At 40.8% G+C, this 24,458-nt stretch overlaps 1 protein-coding gene across 2 annotated transcripts in view; it reads left to right on the top strand.

Annotated features, from left to right (window-relative positions):
* Nucleotides 1-430: 430 nt before the first annotated feature.
* The window catches only part of LOC101023568 (polyribonucleotide nucleotidyltransferase 1, mitochondrial), a 58,103-nt gene continuing 34,075 nt past the window's right edge, over nt 431-24,458 (top strand). The window contains exons 1-11 of one of the 2 annotated variants that reach the window (XM_003908670.2): nt 431-671; nt 6,792-6,852; nt 8,069-8,143; nt 9,832-9,937; nt 11,069-11,118; nt 13,649-13,712; nt 13,808-13,855; nt 14,722-14,835; nt 22,608-22,794; nt 23,636-23,687; nt 24,310-24,367. In XM_003908670.2, the coding sequence (XP_003908719.1) occupies nt 511-671; nt 6,792-6,852; nt 8,069-8,143; nt 9,832-9,937; nt 11,069-11,118; nt 13,649-13,712; nt 13,808-13,855; nt 14,722-14,835; nt 22,608-22,794; nt 23,636-23,687; nt 24,310-24,367 (976 nt within the window). In that variant the 5' untranslated portion in view covers nt 431-510. The remainder of the gene's footprint in view (nt 672-6,791; nt 6,853-8,068; nt 8,144-9,831; nt 9,938-11,068; nt 11,119-13,648; nt 13,713-13,807; nt 13,856-14,721; nt 14,836-22,607; nt 22,795-23,635; nt 23,688-24,309; nt 24,368-24,458) is intronic. The other variant, XM_009184228.1, reaches the window with a different exon arrangement.

The raw sequence follows: 24,458 nt of genomic DNA, 5'->3' as shown, positions 1-24,458 counted from the left end.
AATTAATTTGCTGTAAATTGGTTAACACAAATCGCTGCAGTGACATATCTACTATGTGAAATTTATAAAATAAAAACCAGGGCGGAGAAGGGGAGAGGGAGAGCCCTTTCCAAAGGCCCACCACACAAATTCTAATTCTTAGTTCACAGAGTCAAATAATAATAATGTGTTGTTCTATGACTTCTAGTAATAAAAGTAAATATAAATTTACTCTGCATATTACACGTGTACATTATTCTAGGACTTCTCCTTTAAATTACGATAGTACACACACAAAAACCTTATTTATCTAATTGCCTTTCATTGGCAGATAACAACAAAGATCGTTTACAACATAATCGCTTTCTGATAGGTTTGATCCTCTCTAGTCTTCGTAGAAGGTGGCCAACGTTTCCGTTGTCCCGGCGTCCCTCAGGCACCGCGGAAAACGAAACTGCATCAGGCTCCGCCCCACGGTCTGAGGAGTGAGCCAATCAGGGCACAGCCTGGGTTGATCGCGTGCCGGGTGTCATGGCTGCCTGCAGGTACTGCAGCTCGTGCCTCCGGCTCCGGCCCCTGAGCGATGGTCCCTTGCGTCTGCCAGGGCGGGATCGGGCACTCACCCAGTTGCAGGCGCGTGCACTATGGAGTAGCGCAGGGTCTCGAGCTGTGGCCGTGGACTTAGGCAACAGGTAAGGAGTGGCGTGCCTTCCCTGTATTGTCATAAGGCGTCCTGTCCAGCCAGCCTGAGCGTATTTGTCTCCCAGGGTAGAAACCCAGTATCCTAGGTCTATTTAATCTCTCTTTACCCTAAATCTAAATTCCAAATTTCTCTTTCCGGGTTTGGAATGTGACTCCTCGAACCCTCCTTCTTCCCGCGCTATCTCATGCCCTCTGTTGGTGTGTGCCGGGCTTCTTTGCTCCATCCGACTCTGTCCTTCCACCTGACTTCCGATCTCTTTACTTTCCGGGACCACTGGACTCTTAAGTGGGAAACATTCCACCTAGGGATAACGAGTTGACGTGGATGTATCACGTCATCCAATCTAATTGATTGCCTAAAGTGTGGCCACTATGACCCCGGGTTAGGAAGGAAAGGAAAAGTCAGTTTTTTGAACGCCAGTTACAGGATCCTCGCAATCTTTTTAAACCTGTCGTAAAGGTACTATTACCCTCGTTTTGTAGAGGCTCAAAAAAGGTTAAATAACTTTCTAAGGTCCAGTGCATATTGTATGGGACTTCAGGTGGTTTTAATTTCTGTTCTTACTTAAAGGCGTACTTTTTTAAAGGACCGTTTAAAAAAGAAAAAACTTTGTGCTAATCATTTAGAATAAATCGGTGCCTGTGCGACTTCATATATCCTAAATTTCTTTTTTTTTTTTTTTTTTGAGAGGTCCTGCGGCTCTGTGCTGGGCTGGAGTGCAGTGGCGGGATCTCAGCTCACCGCAGGCATGCCTCCCAGAGTTCTGTAGTGCCTCCAGCCCTCCCAGTAGCTGGGACTACAGAAGCCCGCCACCTGCAGCCCAGCTAGTTTTATTTTAGTAGAGGCAGGGGTTCACCATGTTAGCCAGGATGGTCTCGATCTCCTGACCTCATGATCCAGCCCGTCTCCGGCCTCTAAAGTGCTGGGATTACGAACTGACCACCCAGCCCGGCCTTATCTGAGTACTGCGTGGCATTATTTAGTTTCCTTAAAAAAGCAAAGTCGTTTGAATCCAGGTCTCCCACTCTAACTTTGATGGTGTTGAACAAGTTAATTCAGCTTTCTTGTGCAAAGTGTGGAGACTGGATTCCATTAAGTCTGCAAACTTTTCTGTAAAAGGACTGGATAATATATATATTAGGCTTTTGGGGTATGCACTGTGTGTATGTGTTTACAAACCCTTTAGAAATGTTTAAAAAACGGCGCAGTGGCTCACACCTGTAATTGAGCACTTTGGGAGGCTGAGACGGATGGATACCTAGAGTCAGTGGTTGGAGACCAATTACAGCCAACATGGTGAAACATCTTTACTAAAATACAAAATTAGCTGGGGCATGGTGGCGGGCACCTTAACAATTCCAGTAACTTGGGAGGCTGAGGCGGGAGAATGCGGTTGAACAGGAGACAGAAGTTGGCCGAGAAGTTGTGCCATTACTGCACTCCAACCTGGGCGACCATGACTCTGTCACCAAAAATAATCGTAGGCAAAATAAACATTTTTAGTTACAGAGTAATACAGAAATAGATGGAAACATGGTTTGGTCACCTAAACTAGGTTATCTCTAAGGCTCATTCCACTCCCAGCATTCCTTAATTCTGATTTTTGAGGGAGAAGACATCTTTCCATTCTTCAAGGACTGCACATGCTTGAAGAAATGCCCAGAACATTTCTCAACAGTCACATACTGTGAGATATGCACTAGATACTCAAAACAGCTCCCTACCCTCCATATTTTTCCATAAATAATCTACTTTGACTCTTTTATTAATCAACCGTTCACTTTTTTTTTTTTTTTGAGGCGGTCCTGGCCTGTAATCACCCAGGCTGGAGTGCAGTGGCGATCTCGGCTCACTGCAAGCTCAGCCTCCCAGGTTCGCATGCGTCTCCTGCCCTCCCAGCCTCCGAGTAGCTGGGACTACGAAGCCAGCCACCACGTGACTAGTTTTTGTATTTTTAGTAGGGGCGGGGTTTCACCATGTTAGCCAGGATAGTGTACGTCTCCTGACCCTGCGTGATCCACCATACTCGGCCTCCCAAAGTGCTGGGATTACGGAAAAACTGAGCCACCGGCCCGACCTCAACCTGTTCTTTTGTGAAAGTTCTCTTTAAACTTGTGTCATGTATTGGAAATAACTAGACTCATAAATATCATACTTGCTGGATAATTCTTTCATTTTGTCTTGTTTGCCATTGGCAACATTTATTGATGACACATTATATTTGTTTTATATGTGTTCTTTTGCATTTCGAAGATTATGTAATTATTGTAGGTGTTTTTTCAGGTGGTAATTAATGCTCACGTCGCCTTGGAGACAGGTGTGTTTAATTTTCCGACTTTCAACAGTCTTTTATTGAGCATCTACTATGCATCAAATCACTTTGAGGATATTCAAAGAGTATGCCACTGTGGGCAAAATGCTAAGGTAGTAGCCCATTAATGGAGTAGACCTGTAGCTTTCACAGCTTTTTCTTCCCTGTGTTTTGCGTTTCCTGTAGTCTGGTGAGATCCTCCACTCCCTTACAGGGTCTTAGGTATTCAGAATTCCACATTGGTGGACAGAATGCCAGCTCCTGTGGAGTTTGAGAAGTATTGGTAGCACTTGCTTGGGGTTGACTAATTTCCAAGATTGCCAGGGTACATTTGCCACAGAAACCATTATGTACTGGTTTGGCTATGGGTTGTTGCGGGTCTGTGATACTACACAGTATGAGCTGGTTTAGTGTCGCATTCCTTCCATCTACTCCACGTATTAATCCAGCACCAGCTCACTCTCTGTACCTCATTATTCCCCACATTAGTCAGAGGGAGACCCATTTTATTGTAGGCTTTCATCATTATACCATCTGTGTTGACTAAGTAGAAACCCAACTAGAACTTATCAAATATTCTGATTTAAAAAAACAACTAATATTTCAGAGTCAGAATTTGATACCGCACAAAATCACTGTATTTATTAACATGTATTAAATGCTGCATGCTTTGTTCTGACTTTCAAACTTAATAAAATGAGTCTAACTGAACAGATAAATATGCTTTTCATTAACTCCCAGGCTTCTGTGAAAGGTATTTAACAGGTGAAAATATTAAGGGTTGTTCCTTCATCTCTTTGGTATGTGAAGGACAGAATAATCTTATTTGGGGGCAGGGCATTGGGCCTGTCTGCATGCTTGTGTTTGGTTTGTGCATTTTTCAGCACCAGACTATGAAAGAAGGTTGCTGAAGCTGAGTTCATGTGACAGAAACATCTTCCTCTATGTCTTCAAGAGTCACTGACTTAGTTTCATCTCAAACACTTTGATGAATCTTGAGCTCTTTGACAAGTTTTGCTGGTGCAACGGTGATCAGTAAAGCTCTTTTGCATTCTCTGCTGAAACTGGGGAATAAGGCTGAGTAGTGCTGCCTATTTCATGTATATAAGACGACTTTATTAGATATAATTCACATACCGCTACAGTTCATTTTAGAAGTGTACAACTCGTCTGGGAGCAATAGCTCATGTCTGTAATCCTAGCACTTTGGGAAGCCAAGGCAGGAGGATTGCTTGAGTTTGAGTCCAGGAGTTTGAGACCAGCCTGGGTAACATAGTGAGACCTCATCTGCAAAATTTAAAAATTAAGGCCAGTATGGTGGTGCACATATTCCCGAGCTACTCAGGAGGCTGAGGTGGGAGGATTAGGCTTGGGAGGTCAAGGCTGCAGTGAGCTGTGATGGCACCACTGCCCAGCCTGGGCAACAGGCAAGGCCTACCATAAAATAAATAAATACAGATAAATAAAGTGTATAATTCAATGGATGTTAATTATGTTCAAAGTTTTGCAGCCATTACCACCATCAATTTTTAGAACGCTATCCACCTAAAAGAAATTCATTAGTAGTAGTCATATTATTTCTCCCCATTGACTGTACTAATCTGCTTTCCATCTCTGGGTTTTGCCTATTATGAGCGTTCTTGCATTGGAAACATAGTCTTTTATGACTGCCTTCTTTCACTTAACATAATGTTGTCAATGTTTATTCATGTTGTAACATGTATAAGTACTTTGTTCCTTTTATCACTGAATAATAATCAAGTTGTATGAATTATACCACATTTAGCTTATCCATTCATCCAGTTGATGGACATTTAAGTTTGTTTCATTTAGGAACTACTACGTTCATCTTCAAGAACATTCATAACAGGTTGTAGTTTGATTTGTTTCCCTGCTGATAGTTAATGATATTGAGCATATTTTATGTCCTTACTGGCCATTTGTATGTCTTCTTTGGAGAGATGTGTTCAAGTCCTTTGCCAAGTGTTTTTTTTGGGAGTGGGTCTGCGGCTCTATCACCAGGCTGGAGTGCAGTGACGGATCTCAGCTACGCAAGCCTCCGCCTCCCAGGTTTATGCCATTCTCCTGCCTCAGCCTCCCGAACAGCTGGGACTTCTGAGCCACTAGTTTTTGTAGTTTTAGTAGAGACGGGGTTTCACCGTGTTAGCCAGGATGGTCTCGATCTCCTGACCTCATGATCCACCCGTCTCGGCCTCCCAAAGTGCTGGGATTACAGGCTTGAGCCACCGCGCCCGGCCTCTTCGCCAAGTTTTAAAATTCAGTTGTCTTTATTGTTGAATTGTAAGCATTATTTAAATATTCTAGATATTAATACAAGTCCCTTATCAGATACTTGGTTTGCAAATATTTTTCTCTTAATATATGGCACTTCTTTTACTCTTAAAGTTTTAAATTTTTATGAAATCCAACTTACCTATTTTTTCTTTTGTCATTTATGCTTTTGATGTCATATTTAAGACTTTGGCCCAAGTCTCTGAAGATTTACTCCTGTGTTTTGTTTCTAAGACGTTTATTGTTTTAGCTCTTAACGTTTGAGTCCAGGATCCATTTTGAGTTAATTTATGAAGATTCATTCTTTTTTGCATCTGGTTGTTCACTATTGCCTCACAAGACTACTCTTTACTCATTGAATTGAAGATTATTCTTTCCCCTTCTGTTGAATGTGAAGGTCCTTATAGGCAATATTTAGTTTATATTTTGTCCTAAAAGCATTGGGAGAAATTCTCAAGTTTTTTTTGTTGTTGTTGTTTTGGTACGGAGTCTCACTCTCGCCCAGGCCGGAGTGCATTGGCACAATCTCTGCTCGCTGTAACTTCCCCCTCCTGGGTTTAAGCAACTGTCTTGCCTCAGCCTCCCTAGTAGCTGGGATTATAGACAGGCACCACCATGCCCAGCTAATTTTGATATTTTTAGTAGAGATGGGGTTTCACCATGTTGGCCAGGCTGGTCTTGAACTGCTGACCTCAGGTGATCAGCCTGTGTCAGCCTTTCAAAGTCCTGGGATTACAGTTGGGAGACACCACGCCTGGCTAAAGGATTTTTAAGTAGGGAAACAATCCTATTTGTATGTTAAAATGTTACTGTAGTCAACAAGGTGAGAGATGATAAGAGACTGTACTAAGATGGTAAATGGAGCCAGGCACCGTGACTCACACCTGTAATCCCAGCACTTTGGGAGGCCAAGGCGGGAGAATTGCTTGAGGCCAGGAGTTCAAGACCAGCCTAGACAATATAGTGAGAGCTCATCCATAACAAAAACTAAAATTAGCCAAGTGTAGTGGTGTGCACCTGTAGTCCCAACTACTCAGGAAGCTGAGTTGGAGGATCGCTTGAGCCCAGGTGTTCAAGGTTACAGTGAGTTGTAATTGTGCCATTGCACTCCAGCCTAGGCAACAGAGCAAGACTCTGTCAAAAAAAAAAGAAAAGAAAAGAAAAAGAAGATACAAGACACAATGACCCACCACCCACCGCCGCCCCCGCAAAAAAAAAATAGATGGTACATGGGAATTAACATTTAGGGAAGCAGTTAATTTCTGAACCTCCAAAATGCTTTCCTGTTCAGATCAATCCTGTGCCTTGGTTTCTGTATTCTTCTTTAAGTCACTCTTAAGTTCCCCTTTTACTTTTGATAATGATCATGGATTCTGCCCCTTTTTGTTGGTGGGGTGGGTGGGAGGGGTTTAGAATCTTCCCTTAGAATCTTTTATTATTTTATACTAAGCAGGAATTGTACAGATAACCTAAGTCTTCTTGTATTGCATTTTTATTTTTAAACAGGAAATTAGAAATATCCTCTGGAAAGCTGGCCAGATTTGCAGATGGCTCTGCTGTAGTACAGGTAAAAAGTCCAGATTTTAAAAATTCATCTTAAAAATGGGTACAGAGACTCATACTAAATGTGTAACTACAACATTGTGTAACTACTTAGCATTTTGATACTGGAAATTAATTCAGATACTACTAAGATAGTTTATACTGTAAGAATCATTCCCGACAACCAGCGTCCAGAGGGCTGCATGTATTAAGTGACTTATTTTTTTCTATTTTTTTAATTTTTATTTTCTGAGATGGACTCTTGCTCTGTCACCAGACTGGAGTGCAGTGGTGCGATTTCGGCTCACTGCAACCTCTGCCTCCTGGGTTCAAGCGATTCTTTTGCCTCAGCCTCCCGAGTAGCTGGGACTACAGGAGTGCACCACCACACCCAGCTAATTTTTTTATTTTTGGTGGAGATGGGGTTTCACCATGTTGGCCAGGATGGTCTCGATCTCTTTTTTTTTTTTTTTTTTGAGATGGAGTCTCTCTCTGTCGCCCAGGCTGGAGTGCAGTGGTGTGATCTCAGCTCACTGCAACCTCCGCCTCCTGGGTTCACGCCGTTCTCCTGCCTCAGCCTCCCAAGCAGCTGGGACCACAGGCGCCCGCCATCACGCCCGGCTAATTTTTTGTGTTTTTAGTAGAGTTGGGATTTCACTGTGCTAGCCAGGATGGTCTCAATCTCCTGACCTCGTGATCCACCCGCCTTGGCCTCCCAAAGTGCTGGGATTACAGGCATGGGCCACCGTGCCTGGCCTGGTCTCGATCTCTTGAACTCGTGATCCACCTGCCTTGCCCTCCCAAAATGCTGGAATTACAAGCGTGAGCGACCGTGCCTGGCCATTTTAAGTGACCTTTAACATCCTTTCCAAACTTGGGCTTCTCTTTTATGCATTAATAAATTCTGTTGTGCTTTTCTAGAGAAAGTGATTTTGGTATTTTCTTCTATAGTAATAATTGGGGAATTTTTCCTTATGTATAGCCACATAAGAAGTAGAGAATACTATTCAATTCATTGGATATGACTAAATTACCTGTTAATCTTGCCTTATCCATAGCTTTTGAAAAGCTCAGAGATCAAGATTGGACTACTTGTGAATAACTATTTTTATTTCATAATCATGTCATAGAATTATATATCTTTTCTTGAGTTTAATTGGAGTAAGGATTCATTCAGTTGCTACTTAGATGCTGATATCTGATTTCAAATGAACTTACCAGTGTTGTTCTTTATGTTTAAGTCAGGTGACACTGCAGTAATGGTCACAGCGGTCAGTAAAACAAAACCTTCGCCTTCCCAGTTTATGCCTTTGGTGGTAAGTTTTTGCTGATTTATCTGAACTGTAATATGGTGTAAGTAAGTGTAGAATGTATAATATTTTTGTCCAGTGTCTAGTGAGTGGAAAATACATGTCTAGTGAGTGGAAAATATGAACTTGCACAACAAAGAATTTTTCCTAGTTTTTTGATGCTGACTCATTAAAAGAGTATAAACTGCTTCATAAGCAAATACTAGGATTAAGCATGCTTTAGAATTTGGAGCGTCCAGGTGCATAAGTTGACAAGAAGATTGGAAGCGCATGACTACTTTGACACTGAATAAGCAATGAATTCATTTCCCTCATAGTTTCCCTTCAGTATGACTCTGCAAGTACAGTCAGCCCTCCATGTCCTTGGGTTCTGCATCCATGGATTCAACCAACCATGAATCGAAAATATTGGGGAAAAAATTGCATCTGTACTGAACACATACAGACTTTTTTTTCTTGTCATTCCCTACAATACGGTATAAAAACTAAGTAGCATTTACTTTGTATTAAGGATTATATATAATCTAGAGATTGATTTAAAGTATATGAGAGGATATACATAGGTTATAAACAAATACTATGGTGTTTTACATCAAGGATTTGAGCATCAATGGATTTTTTTTTTTTTTTTTTTTTTTTTTGAGACGGAGTCTTGCTCTGTCGCCCAGGCTGGAGTGCAGTGGCCGGATCTCAGCTCACTGCAAGCTCCGCCTCCCGGGTTCCCGCCATTCTCCTGCCTCAGCCTCCCGAGTAGCTGGGACTACAGGCGCCCGCCACGTCGCCCGGCTAGTTTTTTGTATTTTTAGTAGAGACGGGGTTTCACCGTGTTAGCCAGGATGGTCTCGATCTCCTGACCTCGTGATCCGCCCGTCTCGGCCTCCCAAAGTGCTGGGATTACAGGCTTGAGCCACCGCGCCCGGCGCATCAATGGATTTTGATATCCGCAAGAGGTCCTAGAACCAATCTCCCAGAGATACCAAGAGACAACTGTATGTTTAGTAATGAGTTCGTTTGCATTTTATAGCTCCCTTCTATTATGAAAAGGGGGGCACAATTATATTTAACAGAGTTGATACCCAGAAAAGCAATGTTTGACTTGATCAGAATGAGTATCTGTGGGAAATAGTGAGTCTTCCACTCTTACTGTTGAGTAGAAGACTTTTTTTTTTTTTTTTTTTTTTTTTTAAAGAAACAGGGTCTAGCTCTGTCACCCAGGTTAGAGTTGTTCAGTGGTGTGATCATAGTTCACTGCAGCCTCAAACTCCTGGGCTCAAGCAGTCCTCCTACCTCAGCCTTCTGAGTAGCTAGGACTATGGGTGCAGGCCATTGTGCCCAACTAATTTTTTTTTTTTTTTATGGGGGGTAGAGACGAGGTCTTTCTGTGTTACCCAGGCAGTTCTAAAACCCCTGGCCTGAAGCAATCCTCCTGCCTTGGCCTCCCAAAATGCTGGGATTACAGGTGTGAGCCACTACACCTGAACATTTTTTTATTTCACTTTGCGGAAACATTTCTATCAACTTTCCTTTCCCCAAAAGATATAAAATGCTAAGTAAGTAAAATATTTTCTGCTCTGAGTCTAGACTGTGTTGTTGGCGACCTCAGGAGAATTAGCATTCATATAGTAGTTCTTACAGTATAGTTTGTTTCTACAAAAAGAATTATATGAACTTTTTTTTTTTTTTTGCTGCTTCAGGTTGACTACAGACAAAAAGCTGCTGCAGCAGGTAGAATTCCCACAAACTATCTGAGAAGAGAGATTGGTACTTCTGATAAAGAAATTCTTACAAGTCGAATAATAGGTAAGATATTAACATAGACGCATTCATCTTCTCTGATATGCCTATATTAGCATCTTTTGCATCTGTGTTCTACAGTATATCTTAAGTTTTCCTTCATAGCATTAACGCCGCATAAGATTATTCACTCTTTCTCTTCCCTCACTTAAATGTGGGCACTGGGAGAAAAAAGCTTTTGTTTCTTCACTGTTGAATCCCTAGTACCTGTTATACTGCTTAGCACAGAATAGGCATTCAATAAATATTTGTTGACTAAATGAGTAAATTTCTATTGAGCATATGAATTTTATGGTCCATGCCTCTACTCTGTTGAATCTATTCCTAGTACATTTTTTCATGTTCAGAATAGTAATTCCTAAACATTATATTTATCAGCTACTGAAATAATGTCCATAATCTTTCAAATGTTTAACATCCCTACATATTGTGGGATCGTATGTAATTATAGCTCTTCTACCCATAAATTGCTTTTTTTTTTGAGACGGAGTCTTGCTCTGTCACCCAGGCTGGGGTGCAATGGCGCAGTCTTGGCTCACTGCAACCTCTGCCTTCCGGGTTCAAGTGATTCTGCTGCCTCAGCCTCCTGGGTAGCTGGGATTACGGGCGCCCACCACCATGCCTGGCTGATTTTTGTATTTTTAGTAGAGACGGGGTTTCTACATGTTACTCAGGCTGGTCTTGAACTCCTGATCTCTTGATCCGCCCACCTCAGCCTCCCAAAGTGCTGGGATTGCAGGCGTGAGCCACTGCGGTCGGCCAGAAATTGCTATTTTAGGTATATTTATATACAGTCTTCAGACAGAAAGTAGCAAGGAAGCATTTTTTTTTGGTCTGCTATTGGTCTTAAGTGTCTTTGCTCTGCTTATATATGTAACTGTTGCCTGTGGAACCAGAATGAAAAATTGCTCCCCAATCTTTATTGTTAATGTACTCCTTCTGTGTTTGTTTTTTGTTGTTAGGGCATGGTATGTAATAGTGGAAGCACTGACATTTATCTGTGTCCCTCTTAATAAATTGGTCCAAGGGGATTTTTCTTGAAAACATATTGAATGGCTATCTATATTAGTTCAAAAGTTTTGAACTGTAAAGCAACTCTGTCAGTACGGTTTAATGTCTTTTTTTTTCTTTTGGCAGATCGTTCAATTAGACCGCTCTTTCCAGCTGGCTACTTCTATGATACACAGGTAGGTTCTGCTTTAGGTTTTTTAGTTGCCAGATCAATCAAAAATTACTTAATGAATCTCTGCAATACTTCCTAGACTAAACATTAGAAAGAACATAAGAATTTTTTATGATACTGTTATATTTTACAGTAAGTTTTCGAAAAAAGATAGTACTTTTTTTTTTTTTTTTTTTTAAGACCGAGTCTCACTGTGTCACCCAGGCTAGAGTGCAATGGCACGATCTCAGCTCACTGCAACCTCTGCCTCCCAGGTTCAAGTGATTCTCCTGCCTCAGCCTCCTGAGTAGCTGGGATTACAGGCACGCACCACCACACCCGGCTAATTTTTGTATTTTTAGTAGAGACCAGTTTTCACCATGTTGGTCAGGCTGGTCTCGAGCTCCTGACCTCGTGATCCGCCCCCCTCGGCTTCCCAAAGTGCTAGGATTGCAGGCATGAGCCACTGTGCCCGGCCAAAAGATAGTACTTTTACAAAGCTAACATTTATTCAGTGTCTATTTGAGTTGACACCTGAATTATGAGTAGGAGTTAGCCAACCAAGGTGTGTCAGGGAAGCATTGAAAGTCCAGAGGCAGGAAAGAAATTAGTGAGTTTAAAAAGAAGATCAGCGTGACTAGAGTGAGTAGAGACCAGATCAGGCTGGGAATAGGACAACCAACATAGCTAATTTTTATTACCTAATTTTATTGCTGGATCCTCTGAACCTCTACTTTATTATATGTTAATACTTTCTGAATAATATTTTCTTTCAGGGTAATGACACGTATACTTAAGTAACCATTTTATTCATTTGAAATAAATAAATACACCTTGCAAATATGCCTTTGCAAGAATATCACAGCCTTAACCTCAGGAAGTTTTGTTTTTTGTTTTTTTTGAGTCAGGGCCTCTGTTGCCCAGGCTGGGGTACAGTTGGCATGGTTATAACTCACTGCAGCCTCAAACTCCTGAGCCCAAGTGATCCTCCCCACTTAGCCTTCTAAGTAGCTGGGACTACAGGCACAAACCACCATACCCAGCTAAGTTTTTTTTTTTTTTTTTGTAGAGGGGGGTTTCACTATGTAAGCCAGGCTGGTCTCAAACTCCTGCTTTCAAGCAATCCTCTTGCCTCAGCCTCCCAAACTACTGGTATTACAGCTATGAGCCAGCACACCCAGTCAGAGAAGTTTTTTTCTTAAGTGCATGACATGGGCACATTATTGCAGTATAAAGTTTGTTTCATCTATGCTTATAAACAGAACTTTTTTTTTTTTTTTTTTGGAGACGGAATCTCTCGCTGTCACCCAGGCTGGAGTGCAATGGCGCGATCTCGGCTCACTGCAATCTCCGCCTCCCAGGTTCAAACGATTCTCCCTGCCTCAGCCTCCTGAGTAGCTGGGATTACAGGTGCCCGCCACCACACCCAGCTAATTTTTTTGTATTTTTAATAGAAATGGGGTTTTGCCATGTTGGCCAGACTGGTCTTGAACTCCTGACCTCAAGTGATCCCCTGCCTCAGCCTCCTAACGTGCTGGTATTACAGGTGTGAGCCACCGCACCCTGCCCAACAGAATTTTTTTTCTTTTTTTTTGAGACAGAGTTTTGCTCTTGTTGCCCAGGCTGGTGTCCAGTGGCGCGGTCTCAGCTCACTGAAACCTCTGCCTCCAGGTTCAAGTGATTCTCCCGCCTCAGCCTCCCTAGTAGCTGGAACTATAGGCGTGCACTACCACGCATGGCTAATTTTTGTATTTTTAGTAGAGACGGGGTTTTGCCATGTTGGCCAGGCTGGTCTTGAACTCCCAACCTCAGGTGATCCGCCCACCTCGGCCTCCCAAAGTGCTGGGTTTACAGGCATGAGCCACCATGCCTGGCCTAGAAAATATTTTTATATGATAGAAAGAGCTAACATTTACTGAATATTTGCAACATGTGAGGACTGTGATAAGTGCTTTACCTACAGTATTTCTCTAATCCTCGTAGGCACCCTTTGGGAAGATGCCATTATTTATCCCATTTATTTATTTATTTAGTAACAGAGTCTCACTCTGGCATCCAGGCTGGAGTGCAATGGCGCGATCTCAGCTCACTACAACCTCTACCTCCTGGGTTCAAGAGATTCTTCTGCCTCAGCCTCCTGAACTGGGACTGCCTCAGCTGGGACTACAGGCACTGGCCGCTACACCTGGCTAATTTTTGTCTTTTTAGTAGCAACAGGGTTTCACCATTTTGATCAGACTAGTCTCAAACTCCTGACCTCAGGTGATCTGCCCTCCTCAGCCTCCCAAAGTGCTGAGATTACAGGCGTGAGCCACAACGCCTGGCCTGTTTTTCCCTTTTAAAGATGAGAAAGCTTTTCGGGTTTAATTTAAGTAATTTATCCAATGTCAAGCATTTAGTTAAATGATAGCCAAAATTAAGAGGTTTGGCTACAAAGCCCCTGCTTTTAGCCATATAGTGCTCTTGTATTTTAGGCCAGGATGTTAACCTAAATGATAACCCTTCCAAATCAAACAGATTATTTTAAGTGATTCAAATTTTTTCCCTTTTACCAGGTTCTGTGTAATCTGTTAGCAGTAGATGGTGTTAATGAGCCTGATGTCCTAGCAATTAATGGCGGTAAGTATAAAAGTAGAGATGAAAAGTTATCAGTGTTGATTTTTTTTAAAGCAATGAAATTTTAATTTCAGCCCTTATTTTTCTCCATTTTTAAGCTTCCGTGGCCCTGTCATTATCAGATATTCCTTGGAATGGACCTGTTGGTAAGTTAGGATTTAAAAATAAGAAATCATATGTATATTTTTTTTCAGTAAGTAGTAGCCACTATGAATTGAACTAGATGACATTCTAAGTCTCCTTTCAGGTCTTTCAGATATTTTCATCCTTGTCGTGGGTTCTGTTTCTAATAGCAGTATGTTATGGTGTTATAGATTTTATGTCCCTAGATATTTTGACTTCATAATTGCCTCTTTCCGTTAGAGGACTTCTTTTTTTCTTTTTTCTTTTAACTGGGAAATTGCAGAGTATATACTCCTTCAGGATAAAATTAATGTAACTTATGGCTGTTAGAGTCATAATCATGCGATATAAAAATGGCTCATTGAGTAAATAATTATCAAGTGTCCTAGGCAGACCAGGCCCTAGCAATACAACAATGAAAGATGCCGTTATTGCTTTCAGCATAAAGAAGACAGATAATTATTTATAATCAGTGGTATTATAAAAACATAGTTAAAGTGCTAAGAATATGATAGAGAAGAGCAGGTTTGATTTTGTGTGGTCAGGTTGTCAAGGAGGGCTCCTCAGAGTAGTCATTGTGTAAGCTGAACCCTAGTAGGGTCTGGTGTTAAGCATTTGCCTTAGGGAGAATCCTCTCTAGACCAGGGGCCAAACATAAGCATAATCCCAGAGGTGTGGAAGAAGTGGTATATTTGACCAATTCAGAGTAGTCCATGAGGCCAGAAGGTAGGGTGGGGTAGGATGTTCTGTGGGTCTTAAATACCGTGTTAGAAACATGGATTTTATTCTGTGGTCACAATCAAAGATGGGGTTGAAGCCATCACTGGAATAATGTCTTGAAAACTGGGAATTTCCATTAAACAGTTGCCAATGTTCTAATACATTTTAGGGGCAGTACGAATAGGAATGATTGATGGAGAATATGTTGTTAACCCAACAAGAAAAGAAATGTCTTCCAGTACTTTAAATTTAGTGGTTGCTGGAGCACCTAAAAGTCAGATTGGTAAGTTGTTTAAATACCTCATTTGTTCTGGATTTTACTTACAAGTTCTTTCTTCTTAAACTAAATTTAAAATCTTTGTGTGTATGTTTTGTCGGTAGCCATAAAAATTTTGGTTATGTTTTATCTCTGTCCTATTTTTGTAGTGCTCTTGCTTCATATCAAATGATACCTAAGATTACAGGATTTTACTCAATTTTATTTAAAATATACAAAAGTATTTACCAAGACCATTTCAGTAATTATTTTTAGACTAATATTTTGTCTAAGAATAATTTCTATTTTTATTTATTTTTTTTTGAGACGGAGTCTCGCTCTGTCGCCCAGGCTGGAGTGCAGTGGACAGATCTCAGCTCACTGCAAGCTCTGCCTCCTGGGTTTACGCCCTTCTCCTGCCTCAGCCTCCCGAGTAGCTGGGACTACAGACGCCCGCCACCTCGCCTGGCTAGTTTTTTGTATTTTTTTTAGTAGAGACGGGGTTTCACCGTGTTAGCCAGGATGGTCTCGATCTCCTGACCTCGTGATCCACCCGTCTCGGCCTCCCAAAGTGCTGGGATTACAGGCTTGAGCCACCGCGCCCGGCCAATTTCAGTAATTATGTTTAGACTAATAAGTTATTAGTCTAAATAACTTAGTTTAAAACTAGAAGTTCTAAGTCTGGTAGTAACCATTGTATTAGTTTAAATATTATAATTTAGCTATTTCTAAGTCTGCTTGGTATCCTCTTGAGAAGTGACCCATTTCTACTAGGTGGAAAACGAGTAATAAAATAGAAGAAATGCATTGACCATGGGCCATTTTCACATCCTCCTTGTAACAGAAATGCCATACTTGCATGAATGAAAATCAAGTCCTTGTTCTGTGGAAGGAAAATGGACTTTAGCAGTCAGAATGACCTGGATTTGAAACCTGTCTCTGCCACTATAATCGTGTGATCTTGGACAAATTATTTTTATTTATTTTTTTATTTTTTATTTATTTATTTATTTATTTTTTGAGACGGAGTCTCGCTCTGTCACCCAGGCTGGAGTGCAGTGGCCGGATCTCAGCTCACTGCAAGCTCCGCCTCCCGGGTTCACGCCATTCTCCTGCCTCAGCCTCCCGAGTAGCTGGGACTACAGGCGTCCGCCACCTCGTCCGGCTAGTTTTTTGTATTTTTTAGTAGAGACGGGGTTTCACCATGTTAACCAGGATAGTCTCGATCTCCTGACCTCGTGATCCACCCGTCTCGGCCTCCCAAAGTGCTGGGATTACAGGCTTGAGCCACCGCGCCCGGCTGGACAAATTATTTAAGGGCTTTTATTGTTGGTTTATTCTACTATGTGATATTTGATGTGTGGGACTTTTTGACATAGGGTCTTCTGATGTGGGAACATTTTGATGAAACAAACTATTCAACTATTACTGCTTTTTTGTACAAGTAATATGTGAAACATCTCATTTCCAGCTTCTGCTTCTGGTATGTTAGCCAGTGATAAAGTTAAAACTAGGTTCTATAAGTAAGAAAAATCCCCATGTATTAGTTGGGGGTTGTGTTGTCGAACAAAATAAGACTTAAACAGGATGGAAACGTTATATTTCTCTCAGGTAAAAGAAATTCAGAGGTGGTAAATCTAAGACAGTGATAGTGGTTCCATGACATCTTAGGAAATCTAGATTCCTTTTAGCTTTCTCCTCTGTTATCCTCAAGATGTGGCCTCATCTTCATGCTTATGAACTGGCATGAAGAGCTCTGGCCAACGTATCTGACTTATAGGCAGGAGGAAGAAAAAAGAAGGGAATAGCAAAAAGGTGTGTGGCAGTTGAGTGAGTCAACCTGCGTTTTAAGCAGCTTTCCCAGAAATCCCCACACAGCAGTTTCTACTTACATCTCATTGAGCAGAACTGTGGCACATGACTATACCCTCGACTGCAAGGAAGGCAAGGAAATGATTTTTGTATTCTGCCTCTGGAAGGTGGGATTCGTACTGTGGGTAACTGTCAAAATGTAGAGAGGATATTCCAAAGAATGAGGAAGCTATGAATAATAGATGATGTCTACTTCATGTTTGAGCATCTTGGAGCCTTGAGGAAAGTATTGGTTTCCTGTTCATCTGCATCTGAATTTTTTGCTGAAAGTTACAGTGTTCGTTTATTCTCTATTAGTAAACTAGTCTGGTTACTTTACAGGGTAGTTATGAAGATAGGAGTCAAGGTTTGCAAAGTGCCCAGCATGTTACTGGTACCTAATAAGCATACAGTTAATACTTGCTATTATCATTAAGACACGGAAATAAACCTGTTGTTAATTGGTCATATAGCCGCTATCTACCTTAGAGTTTGAACTCTTCTAATTGTAAGTAGACATTAGAGGAATGGACTACTTCACAATTTTTTTTTTTTTTTTTTTTTTGAGACCGAGTCTCGCTCTGTCTCCCAGGGTAGAGGAGTGCAGCAGTGCAGTCTCAGCTCACTGCAACCTCTGCCTCCCAAGTTCAATTGATTCTCCTGCCCAGTCTCCCAAGTAGCTGGGATTATAGGCATGCGCCGCCACGCCCAGCTAATTTTTGTATTTTTAGTAGAGACGGGATTTTGCCATGTTGGCTAGGCTGGTCTTGAATTTCTGGCCTTAAGCGATCCACCTGCTTCAGCCTCCAAAAGTGCTAGGGTTACAGGCATGAGCCACTGCACCCAGCAGAACCAAGGAATCTTTGCTGCACATATGGCATGCCATAGAAACCCCATAGGCAGACTTCCAGCTGGCTCTTCTCACCTGTTGCTCTCAGGAGGGAAGAATGAGACTCTAGAGACTGCATAAATTTCAGAGAGTAGTCTTGGGTAGAGGGAGACTGAGAGTAATTCAGAACCAACCTGTAAGGAGATGGTTTTTTAGGAATTACCAGCCTCCAGTTTATGACTTTTGTATCACTATTTCCATGCAGCTATTTAACCAGCTCTCTGCATTCATAAAGATGCATCAAATATGCATTTTAACCCCTTGTTTACCTGTTAAAGTTAACATCGGGTCCAAGTGAAATACCACCATCATGGAACTTTTGTGATACAAAAATACAAAAAAGTAATTGCTACTATTTCGTTATTAAAATATTTAGTCGTCCAAATCTTTTTTTTTTTTTGGAAACTAAGTCTCTCTCTGTTGCCCAGGCTGGAGTGCAGTGGCACGATCTCGGCTCAGTGCAACCTCCGCCTCCCAGGTTCAAGTGATTCTTTTGACCCAGCCTCCTGAGTAGCTGGGATTACAGGCATGCACCACCACACCTGGCCAATTTTTGTATTTTTAGTAGAGACAGGGTTTCACCGTGTTTGCCAGGCTGGTCTTGAACTCCTGACCTCAGGTGATCTACCCACCTTGGCCTCCCAAAGTGCTGGGATTGCAGGCTTGAGCCACCACTCCTGGGCAGTCATCCAGATCTTTAGAGTATAATCTTACAGGGTAAGAATAATTACTCCATGCTGTCAACACCAACATTCTGAACAGTGGCATTTAAATGCTTGTTTACTTCAACACCAACATTCTGAACAGTGCCCTTTAGATGCTTGTTTTCAACTGGTATATTTAATATCACTAATATTTCTGTGTGTGAGAAGATATAAGTCAGGAAAAAGTATACCAATAACATGTTTTTAGAAAAGATTTTGTGTCTAGAATTTATAGCTTCAGCTAATCTCAAAACTGCATCTTCAACTGCTAAAATGGTTGACAGTTTATAGCAATCTTTGTTTTCGTTTTGTTTTTAGTTGAGATGGAGTCTTACTCTGTCGCCTAGGCTGGAGTGCAGTGGTACGATCTCGGCTCACTGCAACCTCCACCTCCGGGTTCAAGTGATTCTCTTGCCTTGGCCTCACAAGTAGCTGAGACTACAGGCGCGTGCCACCACATCTGGCTAATTTTTTATTTTTAGTAGGGATAGGGTTTCACCTGTTGGCCAGGCTGGTCTCAAACTCCTGACCTCAGGTGATCCACCTGCCTTGGCCTCCCAAAGTACTGGAATTACAGGCGTGAGCTACCATGCCAGGCCTATAGCAATCATTTTGACAAGCTTTTATGTTTAAATTTTTAGCATCCGTGGCAGTGTTGTCCAGTAGAACTCTCTGCAGTGAAGGGAATGTTTTATATCTGATCATGTGGCTACTTAGCACTTCAGATGTGGCTAGAGTAACTGAGGAACCAAAATTTTAATTTTGTCTAATTTTAAATCATTTAAATGCAAATAGGCATATGTGGCTAGTAGTTACCATATTGGACAGCACAGCTCTATAGACTCAACTGTAAGCAGTGTTCTTCCTTCCTTCCTTCCTTCCTTCCTTCCTTCCTTCCTTCCTTCCTTCCTTCCTTCCTTCCTTCCTTCCTTTTTTTTTTTTTTTTTGACAGAGTCTCACTCTGTCTCCAAGCTGTAATGCAATGGTGTGATTATGTGTCACTACAGCCTCAAACTCTCGGGTTCAAATGATCCTCTGTCCTCAGCCTCCTGAGTAGCTGGGAATCCAGGCACATGTCACCACACCTGGCTAAAGGAATTTTCTTATAAAATATTTTTTAAAAGGAATTGCATTAAAGTTTAATGAGTGAAAACAAAATATATTTTGAGGGGAGGTATCCATTTTTCTTTTCTTTTTTTTTTTTTTTTTTGAGATGGAGTCTCGCTCTGTTGCCCAGGCTGGAGTGCAGTGGCACGATCTCGGCTCACTGCAAGCTCTGCCTCCCGGGTTTACACCATTCTCCTACCTCAGCCTCCCGAGTAGCTGGGACTACAGGCGCCCACCACCTCGCCCGGCTAGTTTTTTGTATTTTTTAGTAGAGACGGGATTTCACCATGTTAGCCAGGATGGTCTCGATCTCCTGACCTCGTGATCCGCCTGTCTCGGCCTCCCAAAGTGCTGGGATTACAGGCGTGAGCCACCGTGCCCAGCCCCATTTTTCTTTGTCATATTCTTTTTTTTTAAATTTTATCATTATTTTTATTGGAATATAGCATCTCACTATATTGCCCAGGCTATTCTTCTGGCCTCAAGTAATCCTCCTGTCTTGGCACTGGAATTACAAGCATGAGCCCCATGTCTAGCCATATATATATATATTTTTTAATCTGATTCTCAACTATTCTCAACTCTGTTGTCCAGACTAGAGTATGAGTATAGTGGCATAATCATGGGTCACTGTACCCTCAAACTGCTGGGCTCAAGCGATCATCCTGCCTCAGCCTCTAGAAAAATAGCTAGGATTACAGGCACACCACCACAGCTGAGTTTTTTATCTTCTAGTTGTTATTTTTTTAGGACAGGACTTTGCTGTGTTGCTAAGCCTGATCGCAGACTCCTGGCCTCAAATAATCCTCCCACCTTGGCCTCCCAAAGTACTGGGACAATAGGCGTGAGCCATCATACCTGGCCACATATTTTATTTTTAAAAGCAATTTATTGAGATATAATTTATACCCATTAAATGAATTTTTAAAAATCTCCTGTTTAATTCTGTCAAAGTGAGAGGATATCCTGGAAATACAGATGAGAAAAAGAATATAGCCATCTTAGTATCATGTTATCATAGGAAATTTCTTCAGGCCTGGTGCAAAATATGGAAACCTTATTTCCCTTTACCCTCTCCCATTTGGAATGCAATTGTTTTCCTTTTCTTCTACGGTTAGAACCATGTCAGGCAGCGTTAAAAATTTTTGCTTTTACTTCAAATGTCAACATAATTTAGAAAACTTAAGAGGGAAAGAAAAACTTATTGCTCTGTATTTACTCTTTTTCTCTCTTATTTATTTATTTATTTATTTTGAGATGGAGCCTTGTTCTGTCGCCCAGGCTAGAGTGCAGTGGTGTGATCTCGGCTCACTGCAACCTGTACCTCCTGTGTTCAAACGATTCTCATGCCTCAGCCTCCTGAGTATCTGGGATTACAGGCACCCACCACCACGCCTGGCTAATTTTTTTTGTATTTTTAGTACAGACAGAGTTTCACTATGTTGGCCATGCTGGTCTCGAGCTCCTGACCTCAGGTGATCTGCCCACCTTAGCCTCCCAAAGTGCTGGGATTACAGGTGTGAGCCACCATGCCCAACCTCTATGTTTATTCTTAGTTTGCATACTGATTTTCTTTCCTTTCTAACAGTCCACGATTTCTTCTCTTATTTTTTCATTTCTGTTTGGCAACACATTTTTTAATTTCTCCTTTATTTGAGAGTCTTGACTTCCCCTTCCTTCCTTAGTATTTTCACTGGGTGTAGGATTCTGGGTTGACAGTTCTTTTCTTTCAGCACCTGAAAAATACCGTGCCACTTCCTTTTGGCCTGCATGGTTTCTGATGGTAAATCTGCTATTATTTGAATTGCTTTTCCCCTAGAGGTAAGGTGTCATTTTTCTCTGGCTGGTTTCAAGTTTTCGTCTTTTTTTTTCAGAAGTCTGATTATGATGTTTCTTGGCTTGGCTTTTTTGAGGATTACCCAGTTGAGAGTTTACTTTGAATCTGTAGGTTTGTGTCTGTCAAATTTGGGGAGTTTTCAGCAATTATTTTTTCTAGTACTTTTTTAGCCCTGACCTCTTTCTCCTATTCTTCCATGATTCTGATAACACAAATATTAGCTCCTTTCATGAGTCTACTTCCGTTGGCTGATGGAATTCCAACATATAAAGCACATTGAGAGGGTGGAGGCATTCATTCTATTATAAATTGAACCTAGAAACCTTAGAAGTAATGAGTTAGATAATAAATCTTAATGACAACAGGATGTGGTTAAATATATAAAATGTGTTGATAACTATGCATTTGCCTGATCTTTGACTTTGTACAAGTTGAGAGACACCAGAACTGACACACAAGTAGGCAGGAGGCTAGTCAGCCTCCTGGAATGCAAAACTGAAACTGAATAGTAGATTTTAGAAGCCTAACTTCTACCTGCATTACACAGGAGTTTAATTGTTATAAAAGCTATCTGTTTATGATGGTCATTACAGTCCTTTAGTTGGCTTACTTGAAACAGGATCACTGCAAAGATTTCCCCATCTGTGCAAGAATTAGACGATGTGACAATTAATTATTAAACAGGAAATATTTATTAGATTCCTATTGTGTTGCGTATTTTTACATTTTATTTAAAATATGTATTGCCAGGTGCGGTGGCTCACGCCTGTAATCCCAGCACTTTGGGAGGCCGAGGCGGGTGGTTCACAAGGTCAGGAGATCGAGACCATCCTGGCTAACATGGTGAAACCCCATCTCTAACTAAAAATACAAAAAATTAGCTGGGCGTGGTCACGGGCGCCTGTAGTCCCAGCTACTCGGGAGGCTGAGGCAGGAGAATGGCATGAATCCGGGAGGCAGAGCTGGCAGTGAGCCGAGATCACGCCACTGCACTCCATCCTGGGCGACAGAGCAAGACTCCGTTTCAAAAAAAAAAAAAAGTATTAAAAACAAAAGCACTTGTATACTTTAAAAGATTTAATTTTTATCTTATGTGACTTATAGCTCAATATCTTATTTTTTAAATATATACATAATTTATTTTTTTTCTTCTGTTTCATTTTTTATGGGAAATCCCTCCTTAAACTTAAGGAGAATATAAACCTAAATACGAATATCAAGGGGTCTTTATTCATTTACTGCTGCTTACATTTTGGAAGTATGTTGATTCTGAGGAAAGAAATCAAGGTGGATCTATCACTAAGAAGTAAAATTGATCCACAATATTTATGTCATGTCATGGTATTTGAAACTGTTATATTACTAAGAACTTTGATGGCAGTCATTTTTTTTTTCTTTTTCCTTTAAATAGTCATGTTGGAAGCCTCTGCAGAGAACATTTTACAGCAGGACTTTTGCCATGCTATCAAAGTGGGAGTGAAATATACCCAGCAAATAATTCAGGGCATTCAGCAGTTGGTAAAAGAAATTGGTGTTACCAAGAGGACGCCTCAGAAGTTATTTACCCCTTTGCCAGAGATTGTGAAACATACTCATAAGTAAGAACATCTGTGCAAATGAAAATATGAAATTGTCATCAGATTTAATTTCCTCGTGGGAGAGAAACTTCCCATGGAAGCACTGCCCATCCATTACTTCGTAAATAGCACTTTTCTGTTTTAAGAGTCATTCTCATAAATATCTGTTTACTCCCTTAAAAAGGATAAGCCCACATCACACTTGTAAGGCCTAACTTTGAATCTCAAACGAAAGAGGGTGTTTATTGGTCAAGATTCAGGTGATCACCACATCTCTCCATGTCTGGGAAAAAGAAAATAAATAAGATACTTGAATATCTAAGGAAGCTGTTGGAATTCTCAAAGAGAAATCAGATGTAATCACTGTTACATGCCCAGTGCTTAGAACATTAGGCAGACACTCAGTAAATGTAAATGAATCACTGAAAAATTATTTTATTTGAAAAAATTGAAAAGGTTAAAACTTTCCCTTAATGTCAGTTGCACAGCCATCAGTCAGAAATTAAATTAACTCTTCCTAGCAAAAGAGTTTCCTGTGATAATTGAGCCAAAATGGGTAGAATGAAGAAAGGAAGAGGTTAAAAAGAGTATGTGAAAGGTGAAATTAGTTGAACAATTAAAAAGAAGAGAACAGGATACCACATGTGGTTTCCCCTGAGAGGGTGAGAGAAAGAAATTTGGGTTCTGTGCTGTAAATAGTAAACAGATTAGCAATGATAAATAGCAATGTAAATTTTTAATTCTTTCTGAAGTATTTATTAAAGTTTTAGCTGATTATTAAATATTTCAGTTTTGTTTATAATAGAAACTGCCTCATGTTTCCAAATATTATTATGCTAACATTTATTTTGTGCTTAAATAGACTCGCTATGGAGAGACTCTATGCAGTTTTTACAGATTACGAACATGAAAAAGTAGGTATACCCGAGTTGTGTCTTCTATAATTGCCCTAGGAATACATTTTTGTCATAACTCATGTAATTTTATGAATGTTAGTCCTATTTTTATTAAAAATCTCTAAACAAAAAGCTAACAAAAGCCTAATTGTTTCTCCATTCTTTTGTTTTGTTTTGTTTTTGAGACAGTCTCTCTCTATCTCCCAGGCTGGAGTGCAGTGGTATGATCTCAGCTCACTGCAACTTTCGCCTTCCAGCGATTCTTCTGCCTCAGCCTCCCAAGTAGCTGGGATTGCAGGTGCACGCCACCACACCCAGCTATCTTCTGTATTTTTAGTAGAGACAAGGTTTCACCATGTTGGCCAGGCTGGTCTCGAACTCCTGGCCTCAAGTGATCTGCCCACTTTGGCCACCCAAAGTTCTTTTCTTTTTAGTATAAGTTTTAGGGGAGTGCACAAATGTATTTGAATGAATTAACAGGTAATATTTGTCATAAATCAATAACCAATTCCAGTGTTTTAAAGAATATTATAGTTAGATAAATCTGAGTAATTCACAATGTGTTCATTGTATAATAATTAGAAAATAGAAATGTTAAATATCATGTATATGTAATAACTGAACCTCAACTTTCTTTTAGGTTTCCAGAGATGAAGCTATTAACAAAATAAGATTAGATACAGAGGAACAACTAAAAGGTAAATTTCATTTTATTTTATTTTGTTTTTTTGCTGAGGGCAGCTTTAATAAGACGTGGCCTGACTCTTGCTTCTTGGGATTAAACATCAA

The sequence above is a fragment of the Papio anubis genome, unplaced genomic scaffold, assembly GCF_008728515.1.
Source record: "Papio anubis isolate 15944 unplaced genomic scaffold, Panubis1.0 scaffold182, whole genome shotgun sequence".
In the NCBI taxonomy this organism is placed as follows: domain Eukaryota; kingdom Metazoa; phylum Chordata; class Mammalia; order Primates; family Cercopithecidae; genus Papio; species Papio anubis.
This window is presented reverse-complemented; position numbering and strand designations above follow the sequence as displayed.